Source organism: Panthera onca, chromosome B4, assembly GCF_046562875.1.
Source record: "Panthera onca isolate mPanOnc1 chromosome B4, mPanOnc1 haplotype 2, whole genome shotgun sequence".
Lineage (NCBI taxonomy): Eukaryota > Metazoa > Chordata > Mammalia > Carnivora > Felidae > Panthera > Panthera onca.
In genome coordinates this window covers 113,911,028-113,932,014 of record NC_138345.1, presented here as the reverse complement: position 1 = coordinate 113,932,014, position 20,987 = coordinate 113,911,028, and the positions used below count along the sequence as shown (strand labels likewise).

At 41.8% G+C, this 20,987-nt stretch overlaps 1 protein-coding gene across 1 annotated transcript in view; it reads right to left on the bottom strand.

Annotated features, from left to right (window-relative positions):
- The window catches only part of PLEKHG7 (pleckstrin homology and RhoGEF domain containing G7), a 59,806-nt gene that overhangs the window by 20,063 nt on the left and 18,756 nt on the right, over positions 1–20,987 (bottom strand). Inside the window, 7 exon segments of the mRNA XM_078450516.2 lie at positions 1,021–1,152; positions 4,734–4,853; positions 8,638–8,738; positions 9,069–9,190; positions 13,412–13,544; positions 15,709–15,804; positions 20,775–20,821. Of these exon segments, the coding sequence (XP_078306642.2) occupies positions 1,021–1,152; positions 4,734–4,853; positions 8,638–8,738; positions 9,069–9,190; positions 13,412–13,544; positions 15,709–15,804; positions 20,775–20,821 (751 nt within the window).

The following is a 20,987-nucleotide window of genomic DNA, read 5'->3' as shown; positions in this document are numbered from 1 at the left end:
CACAAGTAAAGGTGCGAACGGCTCTTCCATTTCTTTCATCTGCTGGACTGTTTTTTGGAATGCGACATGGTCTTGAACGGAGGGGCCCTGGCTTTTGATGACACATGACGAATGGAACCCAGTGTTTGGCTGCTATGCACACAGGTGCATCAAAAAGTACTGTTAGTACTGTTAGTGTGTTCTCTCCCTCTTCTCTTCTCCCACCTGAGTTGAGCTGTAAAAGGGTCCTACCCTTAACTAAATGTTTTTCTTGGGGCACGTGGGTGGCTCATACAGTTGAGCATCTGACTCGATTTCAGCTCAGGTCATGATCTTATGGTTCATGAGATCAAGTCCCACATCAGGCTCTGAGCTGACGGCGCAGAACCTGCTTGGGATTCTTGATATTTTTTTCTCTCTCTTAGCCCCCCATGCTTGTGCTCTCTCTTCCCAAATAAATAAATAAACATTAAAAATTTTTTAAAACATTTTTTTGTGCTGCAGGCTATTGCCCCTTTTCCACTTTTATGCTCAGTCCAGGCCCAGGTTAAATCCTTTGTCTTGTGACCAAGGCACTCCAGGACCAGTCTCAAGTGGGCTAAGGCACACTATAGAGATTCTCTTTGCTTCCCCAAAGACAGCCGCATCCATCTTTATGCCCAAATGTCAGCCCTTGCATTTTGGAGATCTGGGTACAGCTGACTCAATGGCCCAGGGAAGTCCAAAGCCCTTATGTAGATATTTAGAAACTCACTGAGAGACACGGAGATTCCAATGGCTTTCTCTGGCCCCTGGACTCCTGTTTGCACGCATACTTCTTTTTTGAACAACATGGGACAAATGCCAAGCCAGGTCCATTGGTTGGTTTCCTATGTTGGTTTCCACTGTTAACCCCCTCCTGCCAAACACTTTATGAATTACATATTTATTTTACTGAAGATTTTGGGTTGTGGGGCGGGGTCAAATACACAGCCCACAGCCCTCCGCCATTTTTCTGGTGCTATTCTCTTCTCTGAAAAGAGAGCTCTTTGTCTCCCTTACCCCTGAACTTTGCCCCCTTTCTCTCTCAGCCTCTTGCTTAGCAATTTATGCTTGTCTTTCACAGTTTGACCTCGTCCACCACGGACAGGCTTCTCATCTGGCCACGTTAGCAGCTTTACCAAAGTATTTCTTCTGAAAACATTTAGGGCTCATTCCTCACAGGAATTCTGCCAGACACAGTCTTTTCCACTTCCCCATATACCAATGGCAGGTCATGAAAGTGAGTACTTGGGTGCATGATGAATGGAACTCTAGGAGCAAGGCTTCAAGGTCTTCTGAGGATCCCCTTCCCTTCTCTGCACCCCAGATTCCTGTTTTGGAAAATTGCAGAAGTCTCTAGACCACCTCCAAGTTCTCATCTGGTCAAAATGGCTGTGATTCTCATCACAGGTTGGGAAGGATGAGGAAGGACGCTGGAACTGCAGGTGTGGAGAGGCTGGGGGTGGAAACTGTGAGAAGAGGAGTGGGGGAAGAGGGCCTTCGTCTGTAGGCTTAGTGGCTGATTTCCATGCTGACTCACTGGCAGCTGCATTCCAGCCAGGGTGACTGGGAGCTCCAGTAATGGGTTTCCTCAAAACACACAGGCCCAGGCCATTGCCCCATATTTCCACGCCTCAGGGGACAGCTCTGGTGGCCAGCACCCACTTTTAGTGCAGGTAAACGTAGCAACACGCAATCTCCCCCACATAACAATATCAGGCAAGAAGTATCAGTGGTAAATAATTTAGACAAAGATCCAGGCAGGTAATTGGAAGCTTTTAGAGTTTTGAAAGTCCTCAGAAGAGAGAATAAAGCTATTTGATGATTCTAAAAATAGCTATGAGTTTTTCTTTTATCTCCCCTTTTGACTTTATTTTTCAGGTGCATTAGGGAAGAAAAGAACATCTCTATCAAGAAAGAGTAGACATAAAAGGCCTTTCAATGGATAGGTCTAGATCAATAGGATCTGCTTTTGTTTTATACTAAGTATCCAATGTGTTTAGGGGATCAGTGAAAGGAATTCAGGGCCCCAAATCAAACATTCTTCTCATAAATCTGTCTTGGTGGGACACAGCATGGTGCTGGGCAGCCAGCGTTTGTGGGATCTTGGGAAATATGCTTAAGCTCCCTAAACCTCATCTGTGAAATGGATAATGAGAATGATGATTTCATCAGGTTGGTGAGGGGTTTTGATGAGATAATCTACGCAAAGTGCCCAGAACAGTGTCTGGTATTTCTCAAACACTCGGTCTATGGTAGGTAGAGAGAGGTCTTAGCCATTGTTTAGTCGAGCCGCACGAAGAGACCTAGTATAAAGTTTTGTCTCTTTCTCTGTCTCGTCCTGACTGTTTAGGAAAGAGCAGGGAGCATTCTACTCCCATCAGTGTTTGCCAACACAACGTACAGACACTCATAGAGCCCAGGCCAATGTGGTACGGGGGTAAATTCATCCCAGTGCATTCAGAGCCCAATTCCAGGCAGCCCATAGCATGACACAGATTTCAGTTCTGCAACCACGCTGTTTGTTGTTTGTTTGTTTGAGAGAGAGGGTGCAAGTGAGTGAGGGGCAGAGAAAAAGAGAGAGAGAGAGAGAGAGAGAGAAGCAGGGCTCGTGTTTTACCTGAAGTGGGGCTTGGCCTTACCTGATGTGGGGCTCGAGCTCACAACCCATGATTCAGATCATGACCTGAACTGAAGTCAGGCCCTTAACTGATGAGCCACCCAGGTGCCCCAACCACGCTTACATCAGAGCATAGTAGGAGAACGAATGTCAGCTTCAGACAGGACTGAACTGGAATCCTGCCGGCGTCTTCCTTGAACGACTGTATCTTCCAGCAAGTTGCCTAATTTATCTAAGCTCCTGAAAAATGAGGATAATATCAGATCTCACAGGGGCACTGTATAGACAAAGAGATCATAGATGTTTAGTACGCAGCACAGTGCCTGGCCATAACAAGGGCTCAAGAATGAGTCACCTTTATTATTTTTACTTACTATTACATTATTATTATTATTATTATTATTATTATTATTATTATAATTATTACATGTTATAAGCATTATAATTCTTATATGTATTCTTATATGTATTGTATATCTTATATGTATTGTCATATTATGATTAACTACCTGTGGTGATGCTTTTGCTTCGTACCATGGGGCTGAGGAAGGCAGATGCACCTTCCATTCTTCCAGAGCCTCTACCTGACTCCTCAGTTTTGTTTCATGAGGCTGACAGCTCCCCAGCAATGGGAAATTTACCTGAGAAGTTGGAAATAGTTCTGGTGGAAAGACCATTGGATTTTTTTTTTTTTTTTTTTTTGCCTGAAGACTCTTATCCAGGTTCTTTTTTGCCACCTACTGGCCACGTGACCTTATAAAGTCACATAATCTTTCTTAGCCTCAGGGACATATGGGGAACATGTAATCAACTTCATAGTTTTGTGCTAAGGATTAAAAGAAATGTTTGACAAAGTGCCTGGTAAAGTATTATGCATTGTAAGGGTATTGTATGTTACCATTACAACATTTCACCCCCTATTTCTTTTCCCTAACTATCTCTGGCTGCTATATATATTTCACATGTAAATGTAAACGAGTTGATATGAGATTTTTCCACAGTTGTTTGGAAGCAGTGGCTGAGCTTTGTTAAATTCATCTCTGTCCTAGCTTGGAAGGGAGAGAAATGGACCTGGATTCTTCCCAGTTTGGGTCCCTGGCTAAGAGTCTAATCCATCAGCTTCCAGGGAAAACTTTTGCAGTAGGGTTATTCATATATTTGGAAATCTAATGAGCTTCAGTTTGAGTAGCAAATTAAATACTGAAAGGCTGAAGCTACAAAAATGGAGCCAAGTCTCTTCCCAAAGATCATTTTTCTTTTCTTGGGTCATTCCACATCCAGGCTTTCTGGCACATCTGGGCCGTGGCAAAGGTGCACTGATCCACAGCGAAGTCTTTGGGGAAAATGGCAGCCTTTCCTCCTTTGCCTTGCCTCTGAGCTGATGCTCTGGCGGGGCTACTTGCAGCTGCAGGGAAGAGCTGGTTTTCTGGAAAAGCTTGGACCATTTTCTCTGGATCACACAGAAGGGCTCTGGCATGATACTGAAAAGGTACAGGTCAGACTAAAGAAATATCAAAGGGAAGGGGGTTGATCAAAGGAGCTAGAGAAGTCAAGGAAAATTCCTTCAAGATTTGCTTATTAACAAATGCTTAAGTTCCCCAGCAGAAATTCCTTGTTCTGGCACTTTGGAAGCCACTGCTGCCATGTTGTACAGGGTCAGGGCAAACATTTCTGTTGTGCTCCATGAGGAGTCCAAGGGGCCGCCATTCACATAGACTACAACGTAAAGGGTCCTTCAGGCTTTTGTGCACTAGGATTTTCCTGTAACCAAATCGCACAAAAGCCAAACTTCTGGTCACAAACAAAGCCTCGTTTTTTGTTCTATTTTCTCCTTACACTGTACCAATTTCTTCCACAAACAAACCAATGAACAAAGAAAACATTTTTAAGCCCTACCCAAATTTCAGGAAAGAAAGATGATATAATGTTTCCAGATGTGCACCATTTAAAATTCCAAAGTGTGCAGTGGACCATGTATTTATGGGGAAAGCAGATTTGTAGTTAAAATGTATTGTTGAGCATTCATCTTCTTTCCCATTTAATTGGGGTGTAATAATTCCCAGTACCTGTTATGCCCAAAGAGTCTTAGGAAAAATATAAAAGAAAATGGTACTTTCCTTTTAAATAAATTCCACGGTCATCTCTTTGCCTCAGGCTCTCAAGATAAAAGACAGTGACTAAGTCATTCAGGCAGTAGGTCTGGTGGCTCTGACAGAGGCTGCCTCAGAAATACCGCAGGAAGAGAAGCAGAAGGAGACTCACAGTCAAGGAAAGCATGGACTTTCTCTTCACCTGTACCGTTAATCACAACAGGGAAAACTGGAAAGTCACCGTTATCAAGCAGGAGCTGTGACTGCGTGGGTAGAAACAGGTCGTCTTTATTATAAACATTTTTAAAACTGAAATGGTATTCCCATAATAAACAGTTCACTCCTCAATAAACCAACTCCCCCCATCTCCCACATGCTTAAAGAAAATTCTACTTAAGACATCTTTTTTTTTTTTAATGTTTATTTTTGAGAGAGAGAGAGAGAATGAGTAGGGGAGGAGCAGAGAGAGAAGGGACAGAAGATCTGAAGTGGGCTCTGTGCTGACAGCAGTGAGCCTGAGGTGGGGCTTGAACTAATGAGCCATGAGATCATGACCTGAACTGAAGTCAGAAGCTTAACCGACTAAGCCACCAAGGTACCCCTCCTTTGGATATCTTAATTTAATTCACCCTTTACCTCTGGTTGCCTTTGTTGAGGCCTACATATCCCGCATGGTTTCTGATACAAATATCACCTTTGATTTCAGTGCTCATGTTGGTTGATTAGTTAAGCTGGTGTTAGTAGTAAGTGATTAAAGTAGCAACATTTTACACGTCATCCAATAGTCCTCAGAAATATCCATAAATTTAATTTTCCTGCTGGCTTCTAAAAATATAGCATTAAATTTGGGGGGGGGGGCATCTATTAAATGTACTGGGCTTAGCACTTCTCTTCCCTTGTCTTCATTGTTCTTGTTTAACGTCTGAAACCTGCTCTAAAGACTTCACATTTGGGGGTGTCTGGGTGGCTCTGTTGGCTAAGCGTCAGACTCAGGTCGTGATCTCACGGTCCGTTAGTTCGAGCCCTGCATTAGGCTCTCTGCTCTCCGCACAGAGCTTGCCTCAGACCCCCTGTCCCCGTATCTCTCTGCCCCTCCCCTGCTTGTGCTCTCTCTCAAAAATAAACATTAAAAAAAAAGACTTCACATTTGTAAGCCATCTCAAATTTATTTTAGTATAAGGCAGATGGCCAATTCATATGTATATGTTCATATATCTAAGGGTCAAACAGAACACATCAAAGTGCCACCAGCCTAGCAAAGTGTGTCTTTGGGATGACAGTCACTCTTTTCTTGTTGCCAATGCTTCAGACACTCTTCTTCAGGATTCCATAGTGCCTACCATGTTGCTAAACCACGTGCTCCTTGATAGACCTATTTATTAAAATAATGAGTAATGTGTCCCATTAAGAGTTTTCCAACAGTGTGACAATGTGATGGAGCGAGAGAAGGAAGACAGATGTGCTTCTGATAATGTTACCACTCTAGGGAGTAGAGAAAGCGGACCCAGTGTAAAAAGCCACTAAGGGAAGCGACAGCAGTAAAGACAGAGATAACAAAAACCCAGAAAATATTTTTGTTACAGGACCTCAGCAGACAAAATGCTATGGGGAGAAAGGTCACAGTTTGGCTTCAACGAGAAGTAATTTGAAAGACAATGATGTGAGTTTATTTTTGAGTAGGGGGCTTTGATGCCTGGGCAGGAAATAGAGAGCAGGTCTTCTCAGGAGGCACTGAGATGCTTGGGAACTGCCATTGCCCAGAGGCTATCATTAAGACCACGCAGACTCAGGCTTAGAAATCCAGGTCCACAACCTATTAGCTCTGTGACCTTGGCCAAATTATCTAACCTCTGCAACCCTCATTTTCCTTCATGGTGACGTAATAAATGGCTCCCGTGTGAATAGCAAATGTCCCAGTCTTGCCCTGGTGAGCTGCTTGTGAGGCACTGTGGTATTACCCTTCCTCTGCTTCCCCTTCCTGGGGAGGATTGCACGTACCCACTCCACTGAGGGTGAGCTTGGCCACGTGCCTGTCTTTGACCTTTGAAGTATCAACAGACATGCCGTGCGTTGCTTCAGGCAGAAACTTGAAGAGTCCGTGAGTGCTTTGCCCTAATCTCTTATGTCTTTGCCATGAAGACTGGTAACATTCCAGGTGGTGGCTGCTCCCTCAGCATGGGTCCCAGAGCGAGGACAGTGACAAAAAAATGGAAACAGAGCATAAGTGAGATATGAGCCACGCCACTGAGATCTGGGGACTGTTATTGTGGTACAAAAATGAATTTAACCTGACCGATAGAGGACTTTTTAAATTTAGGAAAAGCTTTTATAATCCACCTTTGCACACTTGTAACATTATGTGAAGCATTCACGTGTGGGTTACGTTATAGACTTTGGCAAACAGTCTATTGATGCACCATGCTTTAGTAGTCTGTAAAGTGCTCTCATGCTGTGGTCTGAATATTGGTGTCCCCTCAAATTCATATGTTAAATACTAACCCCTAATGTGACAGTATTAGCAAGTGGGCCCTTAGGAGAACAGGTCATGAGGGTAGACGCCTTGTGAATGGGATTAGTGCCTTTCTAAAAGATGCTCCAGAGAGATCTCTACCTCCTTCTGCCCTGTGAGGATACAATGGGACCAGAAGGGACCCTCACCTGACCATGCTGGCACCCTCGTCTCAGTCTTCCACCTTCCGGAACTATGAGAAGTAAATTTCTTTTGTTTCAAAGCTGCCCACTCTTGTGATATTTTGTTATAGCAGCTGGAGCAGATGAATACAACTTATGTGTTTTGACGAGAAGTTGCTATTTCTCCAGACTATTTACTAAAAACTGCATGTAAATACGTTCCGACTCTGAAGGATTGAGATTTTATCTAATTCCTGATGCTACATTCTTCCTCTTGTTTTTCACAGCATTTCTTATTCAAATCTGTTTTCAGAATTTACTAAAGATCTCCTTACTATCACCTAATTTCATGCTTGTTTCACCTTAGTAAGTACTCCCTCCATATCTCACCTCAAGCATCACTGCCTTCCAAAGAATCTCCTATCTGTAACTACTTCACCATCTGCCCCAACCTAGAAGCTTTCTTTCACAATATTTATGTTCCTTTCCTGCCCCCCAGCATTTATCTCAATTTGGTTGTATCTTTAGCATCATTATTGGATTAATTTCTCCCCCACTAGACTGAAAACTCCCCGGGACCAGGGAGTGTATCTAATTTTGCACATTACCATGTATAGGGTCTCAGCTCCACACCTAAGCACTTAGTGAGTGCTCAATAAATCTCAATCTGTGTTTATTTTACTTTATTTTTAAATTTTTTCCTACATTGTTTTTAAATGGATTGTAAAAATTTAAATTTTGCTAAATGAGGATATGGATTAAAAAGGTCAAAGTGGAAAAGTGGGGGAGAAGGTCCAAATATCTACTCAGGAAGTAAATAGCATTTATCATACCAAAGGTACAGACTTTCCTCTTTTCTTCTCCTTCCATACAGAAGTCTTATTAAGGGTGTTGATAAATGTGAAGGTTTATTTTGTTCCTTTCTGAGAGCCAGGAACCTCGTTAGAAGAAGAACTGAACCATGTAATTAGCCTACACTAACTATCACCATGAATATTGCTGTAAGTTGAAGCAATTTAAAAAAACAGACTTGGAAATGGTTTTTCCATGAATGCAGAATTTTCTGTTAATAAAACCCACACAGGAGAGGTGACAATGGCAAACAGAAATCTGCCAGTTATTTTTGAAAATGTCAACTGACAGAGCATCAGATGATGGTTCCTTTGTGGGAGGGTGCTGATGGAAATTTCTCAAGCACAATAACACACATGCACACATCAAGGGGATGTAAACAGCTATCCTGGGAGGTGGGTGAATTTACTGCATGAAACTGGGATGTCCCAGAAGGATTTTGCCTTTGTGAGCATGGAGATGAAATCCATCAGTAGTGAGGTCTCAGAAGGCTCAGCATAGTCCTTGATGATGCCAAAAACACTGTTTACAAAATCGAAGCTTGTCTAGGGTCAGAGAGAAAGAAGACAAGAGTATAGATACTTCCAAGGGTAAGGCATAAACAATTTTTTTTTAATTTTTTAACATTTATTTATTTTTGAGAGACAGAGACAGAGCATGAGCAGGGGAGGAAGAGAGAGATAGGGAGATACAGAGTCTGAAGCAGGCTCCAGGCTCTGAGCTGTCAGCACACAGCCCGACATGGGGTTCAAACTCATGAACCTCGAGATCATGACCTGAGCTGAAGTCAGAAGCTTAACTGACTGAGCCACCCAGATGCCCCCTTCTGGTTAATTTTAAAACATGGCTACTGGAACCTTCCTGCTTTGACTCACCTGACTTAACTCTTCTAGGTTTGCAAAAAGTCTCCATAAATCTACATCCAGAAGATATTCATGAGTTTGTAGATATTTTAATGTATTCATGAAGATCTTTTTAGAAAATCCAATGCACATTACTTTATATTTTTCAATTTTGAAACTTGCCCTTTGGGAGAACATTGAACATAAACCTGAGTATAACTTTACAAAACAAGGTAGCAACCAGTATTTTCAAGGTTTAAGAATTTTACTAAATACAAATGATGACATTTAAGCTCCATAGAACACATATGGGAAAGGTGCTGTTCTGTACGAAGTCGCTGTTGCTTGCATGAGCCCCCTCAACAGTCCCGCTGAACATAATCTGTTCAAATGGGCCTTCTCTGCTTCTGGGGGCCAGAAAATTCTCAAAGGTTCTCTTCCTGCCATGGCACTAACTTGAGACCAAAACAACATTCATACTAAATTTTCATTTATTCCTTCCTCTGCAAAAGACCCAAATATCCTGTACATTCAGGAAATTAAAAATAAACAATTAATGAGTTAATATCTGATAACAGGGAAGATGTTTAGATTTGGAGAAAGGCATAAATATTAATGAGACATTAAGGGAGTCTTTATGTTATTATTACTTGATCAGATGCTTTCATACAATAGGAAAACAACAGCAAATCAAGGAGGAACTATAGTTCTCCAGATAACTTGCCCTCATTCTATACACTAGAGACCAATTTATTGAAACAGGACTACTTTGTAAAAATATGATGAAACATTCAAAGGGGCCAATTATTTCAAAGAGCTTAGGTGTGAAAAAACTGGACTTTAGACCACCAGTCTTCTCCAGTTTCCATTTTCATATTAATTAATGCAGTGGAGGCGCCTGGGTGGCTCAGCCGGTGGAGCGTCCGGCTTCGGCTCAGGTCTTGATCCCGCGGTCCGTGAGTTTGAGCCCCGCGTTGGGCTCTGTACTGACATCTCAGAGCCTGGAGCCTGTTTCGGATTCTGTGTCTCCCTCTCTCTCTGACCCTCCCCCATTCATGCTTTGTCTCTCTCTGTCTCAAAAATAAATAAACGTTAAAAAAAATTAATTAATGCAGTGAATGGTTCTAGAACTTGCATCAGAATCACCTAGAGGCCTTGTTAAATCAGACATTAGTGTCAACCCCCCAAGTATCTGATTCGGTAGGTCGCTGATGGGGTCTGAGAATATATATTTCTAGTAAGTTCCCAAGTGATTCTGATGTTGCCAGTGTAGGGACCCCCACTATGAGAACCACTGACTTAGAGCTTCCCAAAGTTCATGTACAGGCAAACCTCATTTTCTTGCACTTCACAGATATATCATTCTTTACAAATTGATGGTCTGTGGCAATCCTGTGTTGATCAAGTCTATTGGTGCCATTTTCCAATAGCATTTACTCACTTTCTATCTCTGTGTCACATTTTCATAAATCTCATGTTTCAAACTTTTTCATTATTATTATATTTTGTATGGTGATCTGTGATCCATGATCTTTGATGTTACTATTGTGATTGTTTTAGGGTGCCACGAACTATGTCCATATAAAAGGGTGAAGTTAAAATCAATCAATGTTGTGTGTGTTCTGACTGTTGCCCCAATCAGTCATTCCCCCATCTCTCTCCCTCTCCTCTGGCCTCCCTATTCCTTGAGACACAACAATATTGAAAGTAGGCAATTAATAGTCTTACAGTGGTCTCTAAGTGTTCAAGTGAAAGGAAGAGTCAATTGATGTGACAAACTTCATTGTTGCTTTGAGAAATTGTCACAGCCTCCTCAGCCATCAGCAACCACCACCCTAGGCAGTCGGCAGCCATCAACACTGAAGCGACACCCTCTACCAGCACGAGGGTTATGACATGCTGAAAGCTCAGACAGACGGTGGTTAGCATTTTTTAGCAATAAAGTATTTTTAAATTAAGGTAAACCACTGTTTTTTAGACATACTGCTATTGCATACTTGATAGACTACAATATAATGTAAATATAACTTTCGTATGCACTGGGAAACCCAAAGATTCCTTTGACTTGCTTTATTGCCATATTCACTTTATCATGGTGGGCAGGAACCAAACCCACAATATCTCTGAGGTATGCCTTGAGTATTGTTGTCTGGAAATTTGGAAACATCCAAGTATTTAAAAACCATAATTGTAAGAGACAGAAGTCATTGCTACAGAATCTTTGAGAAAATTTAGAAGAAATAGTATTTCTGCTATAAGATTCTTAACCTTATACAAAATTTTGCCACTTAAAAAAATAGTGAGTCCTCTGGTAGATTTATTTTACCACTTGACTTACAACAAATAACTTTGGGAAACTTGTATTGATTGTGTAAAGGAAGATATGTATCCTCTAAATACACTGGAACATTTGAAAATAAATAAACTCAAATTGACCTTTAAAAAAAACCCAGAAAATGCTAGTTTGAAAAGCTTGTGTAGCTTACAGTGGGATTAAATAATTCTTACGCTATTTATTAGGGCAAGGGCGGTAGCATAGCTCAGGGGGTTAGGGCTTCATAGTGAACATCTATTGGTTACCACCCAAAACTCCCCTTCCCTAACATCTTCTGGTTTTCACCTCAGGATCTACTCGTCCCTATGCCTCGGCTGTGCCATGTATCACAATGACCTTACTCTTAGAGATGGGCCTTCATTGTTTTAAGCCAATTAGCACTTTCCTTCCTCATCAGAGGGGTTGGTTCAGGAGAGGGCATGTGACTTAAGCCAGTCCAATCAGAATGAAAATGAAGACTTTGGCTATGAATGCTGAGAAGAGATCTCCTCTGTCCCTCTCTCTCTCTCTATGGCCTCAAGGACAGCAGCCAATCTGTGACTATAACAGAAGCCTGTCATAAGATGAGACTGATGCTATGGAAAGCAGGGATAAGAGATGGAAAGAAATTTTTCCTTGGTTTTGAATTCCTTGATCAAACCAAACTTGAACTCTCTCCCACCTGTGACATTTACAGCTACATGGGCCAATAAAATCCTATATTACTTAAGCTAGTTTTCTGTACCCTAACAGATATCATCTCTAAGTCTTAATTTTCTGAGTGTCTTTGTGGTTTAAATTTTGCCGGTAAAGTACATAACATTGTGACCTACCCAATCAATATTATTTACATTTTAACTGACATTTGTATAGCACCTGATAGATGTCAAAGAAAACTAATCTGATCATGGCAATGATTAGATGTTATGAGATAGCCAGAGATGGTATCGTCATCCCTCTTTTATATCTTAGGGCAGGGATTGGTAAATGACAGCCTGTGGGATCAACCAGGCCTGCTACTCAAATAATGTTTTATTGTAATACAGCTATGCACATTATTTTTCTTTTTTCTTCCTTCCTTCCTTCCTTCCTCCCTCAGTCTCTTTCTTTCTTTCTTTCTTTCTTTCTTTCCTACAAATTATCTATAGCTTCTTTGGCACTGCAACAAAAAAGTTGAGTAATTGCAATAAAGACCACATGACCTGCAAAGCCTAACATATTTACTGTCTGGACCTTTATGAAAATGTTGCCAACCCCTGATTTAGGAAATGGTGGACTAGACTTTCTTAAGGTCAAAGCCAGAGGCAGATCCAGAACTTGAACCCAAGTCTCCAAGCACAGCATTTTTTCCTGTGTAAGAGAGTAGCCTGAGTGCCAAAGCCTTATGGGCAGAGGCAACCTTGGCAGCAATGTGGCTCTTCCTCCCCTGTCATCTTGGAAGGCAGCTGCTCCCTGCCCATCATTTGCCCTGGAAAGGAATCCTTTGCCAAGGAATTCTCTGCTCATAACTGCACTCGATCACGGCTGCAGCAGCACACAACGTCGGGGGCACCATTTCTCCCACAGATACCACGAATATACTGTGGAATCTGACCCCACTGCATCACATGTGAATGGTTGCCCCAGAAATCTGTGACCTATGGCTGATAAGAAGATTTGCTTGGCATTGTTCAGAGGGAACAAGAGCTCCAAAAGAGGGAGCTGACCGAAGGTGGGACAGGTACTTTGAGGATGGCAGTGAGCTCCCTCACTCTAGAAGTGTATGAACATGGGGTGAGAAGGCAGAAGAGATTCAGACATCAGATGGGGAGCTGGACTAGTTTACTCAGAAGATCTCACACAAACCAAACAGGCCATGTTTAAAAAAGAGAACAAAGAGACACCAAGCAGCAGATAAACAAAAATACACCATAAATGCAATTTTCTTCAGATTCCCTGAAAGAAGGGACCTTCTCCTCAACTTCCTTTTTTTAGCATGGCAGGGAGAAATGAGTCCCCATAGAATCAAATTAATATTTTCCATCTACTATGAAACTGAAAGCCACATTACCATCTTAGGAACTGATAAAATGGTCCGATAAATCAATGCATTCACCTGTGAAGACTTCCAACTTGGCCACTTGCTGCTTTCTCAAGTCTAATTAATTGGTAGGAAGTTTTTGATATGTTTCCATGATTTCATTCCAGGTTTTATCCTGGACATGGGAGAAAAGAGAGAACAAAACATTTCCACCTCGGTGAGTTGACTTGCAAAGCAGCAGGAACAGGTGATTTCCAAAACCATGTTTCCCACTGCAGGCCCCGGGCATCCCTCTTGCTAGTGGTTCTGCAAACTACTCAGACTGTAGAACTTACATATCAGTAAGAACGAAGTTTCCTCTCTCTGAGGGACTTTGGGGTGCCAATTCCTCCTGATGCAAAGCATGGAAGCATAGTATCCATAATGAGAAGAAATCTAAATTGATGTTGTTTTGAATTATGCTTCAGAATTTAATGAGCCCTCTCCAGTTTATTGCCCCAAACCCTCAAAGAACCCCAACCTCAGAACTGGGAAGTCTGATCCAGGTTCCACTGGCAATGCTTGTTGAAATTAACTACTGAAGCATCATGAAATAAGAGTTTTAACGTTTAAAGAGACCTTGAGAAGTTGTCTTATCAACACCGAAAAAACAAGCAGTCCAGTGAAGAAATGGGCTAAAGGCATGAATAGACACTTTTTCTTTTCTTTTTTTTTTAATTAAAAAAAATTTTTGTTTAACATTTATTCATTTTTGAGAGTGAGAGAGACAGAGCATGAGCAGGGGAGGGACAGAGAGAGAGGGAGACACAGAATCCAAAGCAGGTTCCAGTCTCCAAGCTGTCTGCATAGAGCCTGACGCAGGGCTTGAACTCATGGACAGTGAGATCATGACCTGAGCCGAAGTCAGACGCTCAACCAACTGAGCCACCCAGGCATCCCTTAGACACTTCTTCAAAGAAGACATTCAGATGGCCAACAGACACATGAAAAGACATTCAACATCACCCATCATCAGGGAAATACAAATCAAACCCACAATGAGACACCACCTTAAACCTGTCAGAATGGCTAACATTAACAACTCAGGAAGCAACAGATGTTGGAAAGGATGCGGAGGAAGGGGAACCCTCTTACACCGTTGGTGGGAATGTAAACTGGTGCAGCCTCTCTGGAAAACAGTATGGAGGTTCCTCAAAAAACTAAAAATGAACTACCCCATGACCCAGCAATTGTACTACTAGGTATTTATCCAAAGGAGACAAAAATGCTGATTTGAAGGGGCACATGCACCCCAATGTTTACAGCAATGCTATCGACAATAGCCAAAAGGTGGAAAGAGCCCAAATGTCCATTGACTGATGAATGGATAAAGAGATACATAAAATGGAATATTTTATATTTATGTAAAATTTCTATTTCCATTTATATGTAAATGGAAATCTTTCCATTTACAACAACATGGATGAAACTAGAGGGTATTATGGTAAATGAAATAAGTCAGTCAGAGACAGAAAGATATCATATGATTTCACTCATATGTGGAATTTGAGAAACTCAACAGATGAACTAGGGGAAGGGAAGGAAAACTAAGGTAAAAACAGAGAAGAAGGCAAACCATAAAACACTCTTAAATACAGAGAACAAACAGGGTTGCTGGAGGGGGATGGTTGGGAATGAGCTAAATGGGTGACTGTCATTAAGGAAGGTACTTTCCAGAATAAGCACTGCGTGTCATACATAAGAGGGGAGTCACTGGATTCTACTCCTGAAGCCAAGACTACATTGTATGTTAGCCAACTTGAGTTTAAGAAAAAAGTTATCTTATCAAAAAAGGCTTAGAGGGGCTCCTGGGTGGCTCAGTCAGTTGAGCGTCCGACTTCGGCTCAGGTCATGATCTTGCTGTCCGTGAGTTCAAGCCCCGTGTTGGGCTCTGTGCTGACAGTCAGAGCCTGGAGCCTGTTTCAGATTCTGTGTCTCCCTCTCTCTCTGCCCCTCCCCCACTCATGCTCTGTCTCTCTCTCTCTCTCTCTCTCTGTGTCAAAAAATAAATACACATTTTTTAAAAAGGCCCAGAGATGTGAATAATAATAACAACTTTCCACATTTGTACAGGGCTTTCTGGTCTACAAAGTGCGGTTATAGCCATTACCTTTGTTAAGATAAAATAGCTTCTCCCAGATTTCAGTGTGCATTAGAGAGAGCAGACCATGTTCTGCTCTGCCTCGGGTTTGTCTCCTGCTCTCTGCTGGTATTATGAACAAGGGAATAATCTGACAACTTAAAATAATGACCACAAGAAAAAAAAAAAACCCAGCCTTGCAGCAAACAAGTTGAGTTACTTTATGGCAGTGGAACTCACAGTCCCTGAAGTCTGTAATTTTCACTGAGGACAGGCAGTTCTCCAGGTCAGGTATGTGCCTGTGTTTGTCTTTGCCCTGCTTAAAGAACATTAGAAGTAGGATTTTCAAACACGAATTCTTTAAGGACACAACTTTAGTAGCCACAGCATCTTCCATTCTCTAATATGCATGAGAAAAGATTGCACATTTTGTCTGTAAGCCACTAACACTTGAAAAGCCATTTCTGGGGCTCAGGTCATGATCTCACAGTTAGTGAGTTTGAGCCCTGCATCGGGCTCTGTGCTGACAGCATGGAGCCTTCTTGGGATTTCTCTTTCCCTCTCTCTCTGCCTCTCTCTCTCTCTCTCTCTCTCTCTCTCTCTCTCAAAAAAAATAAATAAATATAAAAAAAAAAAAGCCATTTCTGAGTCATAGTCTGACCCATAGAACCACAGAATTTTAGATCCAGAGGACATTGGCCGCTGAGGATGTCTAGTCTAAATATCTTGTTTTACTTATAAAAAGGAAAAAAATCCAAGACTCAGGACAATCATATATAGCAGTCTCAGCAGACAGATAAACTTTAGTTTATCACTTGCCTTGTGGGAGATAGAATGTCCTTCTCAATCCTAACTTCTCCAAATACTGGATCATAGAACTTTAACAGAAGGTGCCTCTGATGTCTTATTTCAACTCATCATTTAGCAGATGACTAAATAAAGCCCAATGTTAAAGGACTGTCCAACATGATAATTCTGTGCTAAAGAATATCAGAATATTCTAGAAACTCTAGTTTCCTTAGAATGGAACCACCCACATTTGTTGTTGTCATTGTTGCTATTGTTACAATTTTTTAAAAATAATATTAGTTTAAAAAATCTGATTACAAAGATAATCATGGTTATGACAGAAAATTTGAGAGACCCACAAAATCAAAATAACCCATAATCCTTATGTCTAGATAACTCCTGAAAACCTTTTTCTGATGGTATTTATGATTCATATTTAATGGTGTCATATTTACCCATCCTTTTGCAACTTGGTTTTTAAACTTAATATGTTGCGATCTTTTTATATTTTTATTTGACTCATTCAGTAGTCTGTTGCAACATCATGAATTATCCACTTAAAGAGTTCATTTTACCAACGAAACCGGGAAGAAACGCTCATAACAATGTGGAGGGCTTTCTGAAGTCTACTTGGCTGCATTTCAAATGAATGTTTATCACAGATAATTTTTTAACTTGTTCTGTTGCCTCAGGGTGCATGATGTATGGTGCATAATGGTGGATCTAAGCAGTTTGGTGAAGTTACTCAACTTTACTTTAAGGAGCGAGAGAAGGCATGAGTTATCTGCTGTTGTGGGCAGACGGCTCCCTGTATATATGTGAAAGGAGAACTGTAATAGTTCTAGAATGTGCTCATGGGTTGTGGCTGGTTTTTCTGGTAGGGTTATGGCACCGGAGAAAGAAATCTATTAGAGGCTCATTAGCTTCCACAGTAGCAAAGGAATCTTGCAGCCAGCTGGAGACCTCCTACAGGATTTAGGACATATGCCTTTTGTTGCTGTCTGAAACCATAGTGACTGCATGTTGTGGAAATTAAAAAATCAGCAGGCAGTGGGAAAATAAAGAAACTGAGACAATGGAAGCAGTGTTGGAGCTGTGGGAAAGTGGGCACCAGCCCTCTATCTTCAGGGGCACTCACTGTTACTTTCCATGGGTCTGACCAACCTCTTGACCAAAATGCTTGGTGGACATACCAGTGAGGAGGGAGGGGACAGTCATTTGAGAGGTCATATTAGCTCTTTAGGGTAACAGACCCCTTGTTGGAAACCTTGGTGCTTCTGCTTTGGTGGTATTGGCTAGGAGAGGCAATGAGAAGCATTTGAAGCATATTTGAAAGGATATAGAGAGCAAAGAGAAGGAATAAGCCAAGGTTAATTTTGGGGTCTCAAACTTAATAATTAAAAGGTGGATGGAATGGAAGTTTGCAGTAGCCACTGGTATCTTGGAGCTAGAGTAAAATGGACATATGTGGATATATACATTTTGGAGTGGTTGACAAAAATGACATTGAATCGGTAGGAACAGGCAAGATTTTTGAGAGCTCTGATAAGAGAAACGAATGAAGACTGTTCAGGTCTGGTCGTGAAGCCCCACGTTTGGAGAAGCAGGGCAATGTCAGGACCAAAACAGACTCAGAGCCAGATTGTCTGGGACTGCTGGGGAGGGGGCAAGATCCCACCCTACCATTTAAGAGCGGTGTGACCTCAAGCAAGTTATTCAGCCTCTCCAAACCTTGACTTACCCATTTGCAAAAGGGGATAGTCATGTGACCTACCTTGTTGGATTGTTGTGAGAATTAATGAATCAACATGTGTAAACTGTGACATACATAGACAGGAACACGTATAACAGAATCAGTGCCTGGTAGCTGGAAACATATATGTGTTTGCTTTTATTGCTAATATTGTTTTTTTGAAGTTTATATATTTATTTTTGAGAGAGAGAGAGACAGAGAGAGAGAGAGAGAGGGAGAGAGAAGGGGCAGAGAAAGAATCCCAAGAAGGCTCTTTGCCGTCACTGTGGAGCCCAATGAGGGGCTGGGTCTCACAAACTATGAGATCATGACTTGAGCTGAAACCAAGAGTCAGATGCTTAACCGACTGAGCCACCCAAGCACCCCACTAATATTGCTGTTGATCGTTGGGAAGAAATGAAGGAGAGAAGGAAGGATGGCAAGAAAGGAAAAATCTGTAATAGATTGGGGGAATCCGTTATAACATAGCAGTGCGTTTGTTATATTCTTGTGGATTATCATTTATGGAGATATGAATTACTTGATAAATAAGGCTCCAAAGATGAAGGAGCGAGTAGACAAGTCAATTTGAAGAGGAGAAAATATTGTATCCTTTTGAAAATGAGGCTTCAAGAAATGAATTTCCCTTCACTACTGAGAACATTTGCTGAACGTTTTGTCATTCCCCTAATTATTCTCTTTGTGGATCTCCATCACTGCCTACTCACCTCCAACATTGTGCAAGCCATTTAGCACGTTCTTTTTTTTCTCATTTTCATGTCAGTCCAACCTTCTCAATTGTGAGTTAGGAGAGGGCATCTTGGTGTCTTAGATATCTAGCCCAGTGCTTGGCACATACAGTCACCCAGCACATGTGGAACATGTTGCTCCTTTAGGGGGAAAAACTAGACCTGTGAGATTTAAAAATAGATTGGACATCTTCTAGGAGTAGACTTGTAGGAGCATCCCTTCCATAGGTAAGTCTCTCTCATCTGATAGCACGTTCTATCTCCCTGGCAGGTCTTAGAACTTCCTTGCTCTGGAGGAGAGCTGGTGGGAGATTCCCCTTCTCCTGGCACCTCACACCCGACTAGTAATGGGCCCTGCCTCCATTTTTATGATGAAGGAGCCCAGGAAAGGCTGCACTGCAGGCAGTCTCAGATCTGCCAGGAAAACAGCCCAATCATGTCCCTAAAGAAGGGTTAAATGAGAATGAACGATGAGCCACAGCCCTGGTGCAAACAGTGTCAGAATTGAACCAGTAGTTTATGATTTGAAGCTTGTGATGTTTAGACTGTGTCCCTACAAACTGAATGTGTCTTTCCCAAACTTGTATGTCAAAGCCCTAACTGCCAAATGCATTGGTACATTTGGAGAACGGGGCCTTTGGGAGGTAATTAGGTTTAGATGAGGTCATGAGGTTGGGGCCCCTGTGATGGGACCTGGGCAATTATAAAAAGAGGAAGAGATACCAGTGTGCTCTCTCTCAGCCATGTGAGGCTGCAGGGAGAAGGTGGCCACCTACAAGCCAGGAAGAGAGCCCTCACCATAACCCAACCATGCTGGCACCTTGATCTTGGACTTCCTAGCCTTCAGAATGTGAGAAATAAGTGTTTGCTGTTTAGGCCAGCCAGTCTGTGCTATTTTGTTATAGCAGTCCAAGCTGACGAAGACACTCATACAGATTTCTTATGCTTGAAAAAATTATGTGAAAGTCATTCATATATTCAGTTAGGAGAACAAGTAGTTTCACAAATTCCAATTAAAATAATACTGCCAATAATGTGGCCAGTACTGACTGACGTCTACCGCACGCCCAGCTCTGTGGTAAGCTCCTACAAACATTATCTGATTTACTCATCATGACCACCTTATGAGACAGGCACTATTACCATCCCTTCCTTACAGGGAAAGACGTGAAGCTGAGAAAGGGTAATTCATTTGGCCAAGGTCACAGAGCAGTAGTCAGAACAGCATAGATTGGAACCTCAGAGGGCTTTTGATTTCGCTATAGGACTTATAAAAAAAATATCAGTGTGTGTGTGTGTGTGTGTGTGTGTGTCCACGGATGACAAACTGATTGGAGGCCACGTGGGTAGATTTTTTATTAGAACGAGGCACAGCCACTACCCATAAGGCCTACCGCTCTGCTGGCTGTAGGCGTGTCGATATGTCAATGAAGCAGGCCTGAAGGAAAGGCTGGATTATGGCCAGTCCTTGTCTGAGGTAGTAAAGAACCAGGGATCATTGATCTCGACTTATAACTCTTCAATAATTGATGGAATCAAGAATGAATTTTAAAAACCTATTAGGATTAATCCAGCTGGCTTTCCCAGAAGTAGATGTGTACGTGTGGAATGTGTTTCTGTAATAGCTCATTAATTTTTCAGCGTTCCCAATGTGCATGGCGCTGATTGCAAGCTGGGGCATACGCTTGTGCAAGTTTACTTCAACGAGTGGGCTGTTTCCTAAGCTGTATCAAGTTGTAAATCTGGGGTTGTAAAGCATCACAATATTAGGATTCCTTGTTTGTTTGTTTGTTTTTGCAGAGCTCATTAGCCACTGGCAATTAGCATGTTTCGCTGCACAAAATGACATCATTTGGCACCTTCGGCGGCCACTGTCACGGATGCGATGATATCAGTTAAACTCCACGTGCCATCTGCTATCACGCAAAGATAAAGTGGGATGAGGGGGCTCTTTGGCCATCTCTTACTTTCTTAGCTACCAGAGGCTTAATGGAAACAAAAATGACTATGTGCAACACTCTCCGTGCCTCTCTGGGAGAAACACCATCTTGGCTTTTTGGATTCTGCCGGGTGAAATTAAAGAACATATATTAGTAATTCAAATAACTGGTGACAGATCAGTACAGCGGTTTACTAAACCTGCCCTTTCAAATGAGCTCAACAGAATTTATCCTGCTTTGATTCTCCTCTTGAGAATCACAGAATGAATATTTATATTTATGCAGATGA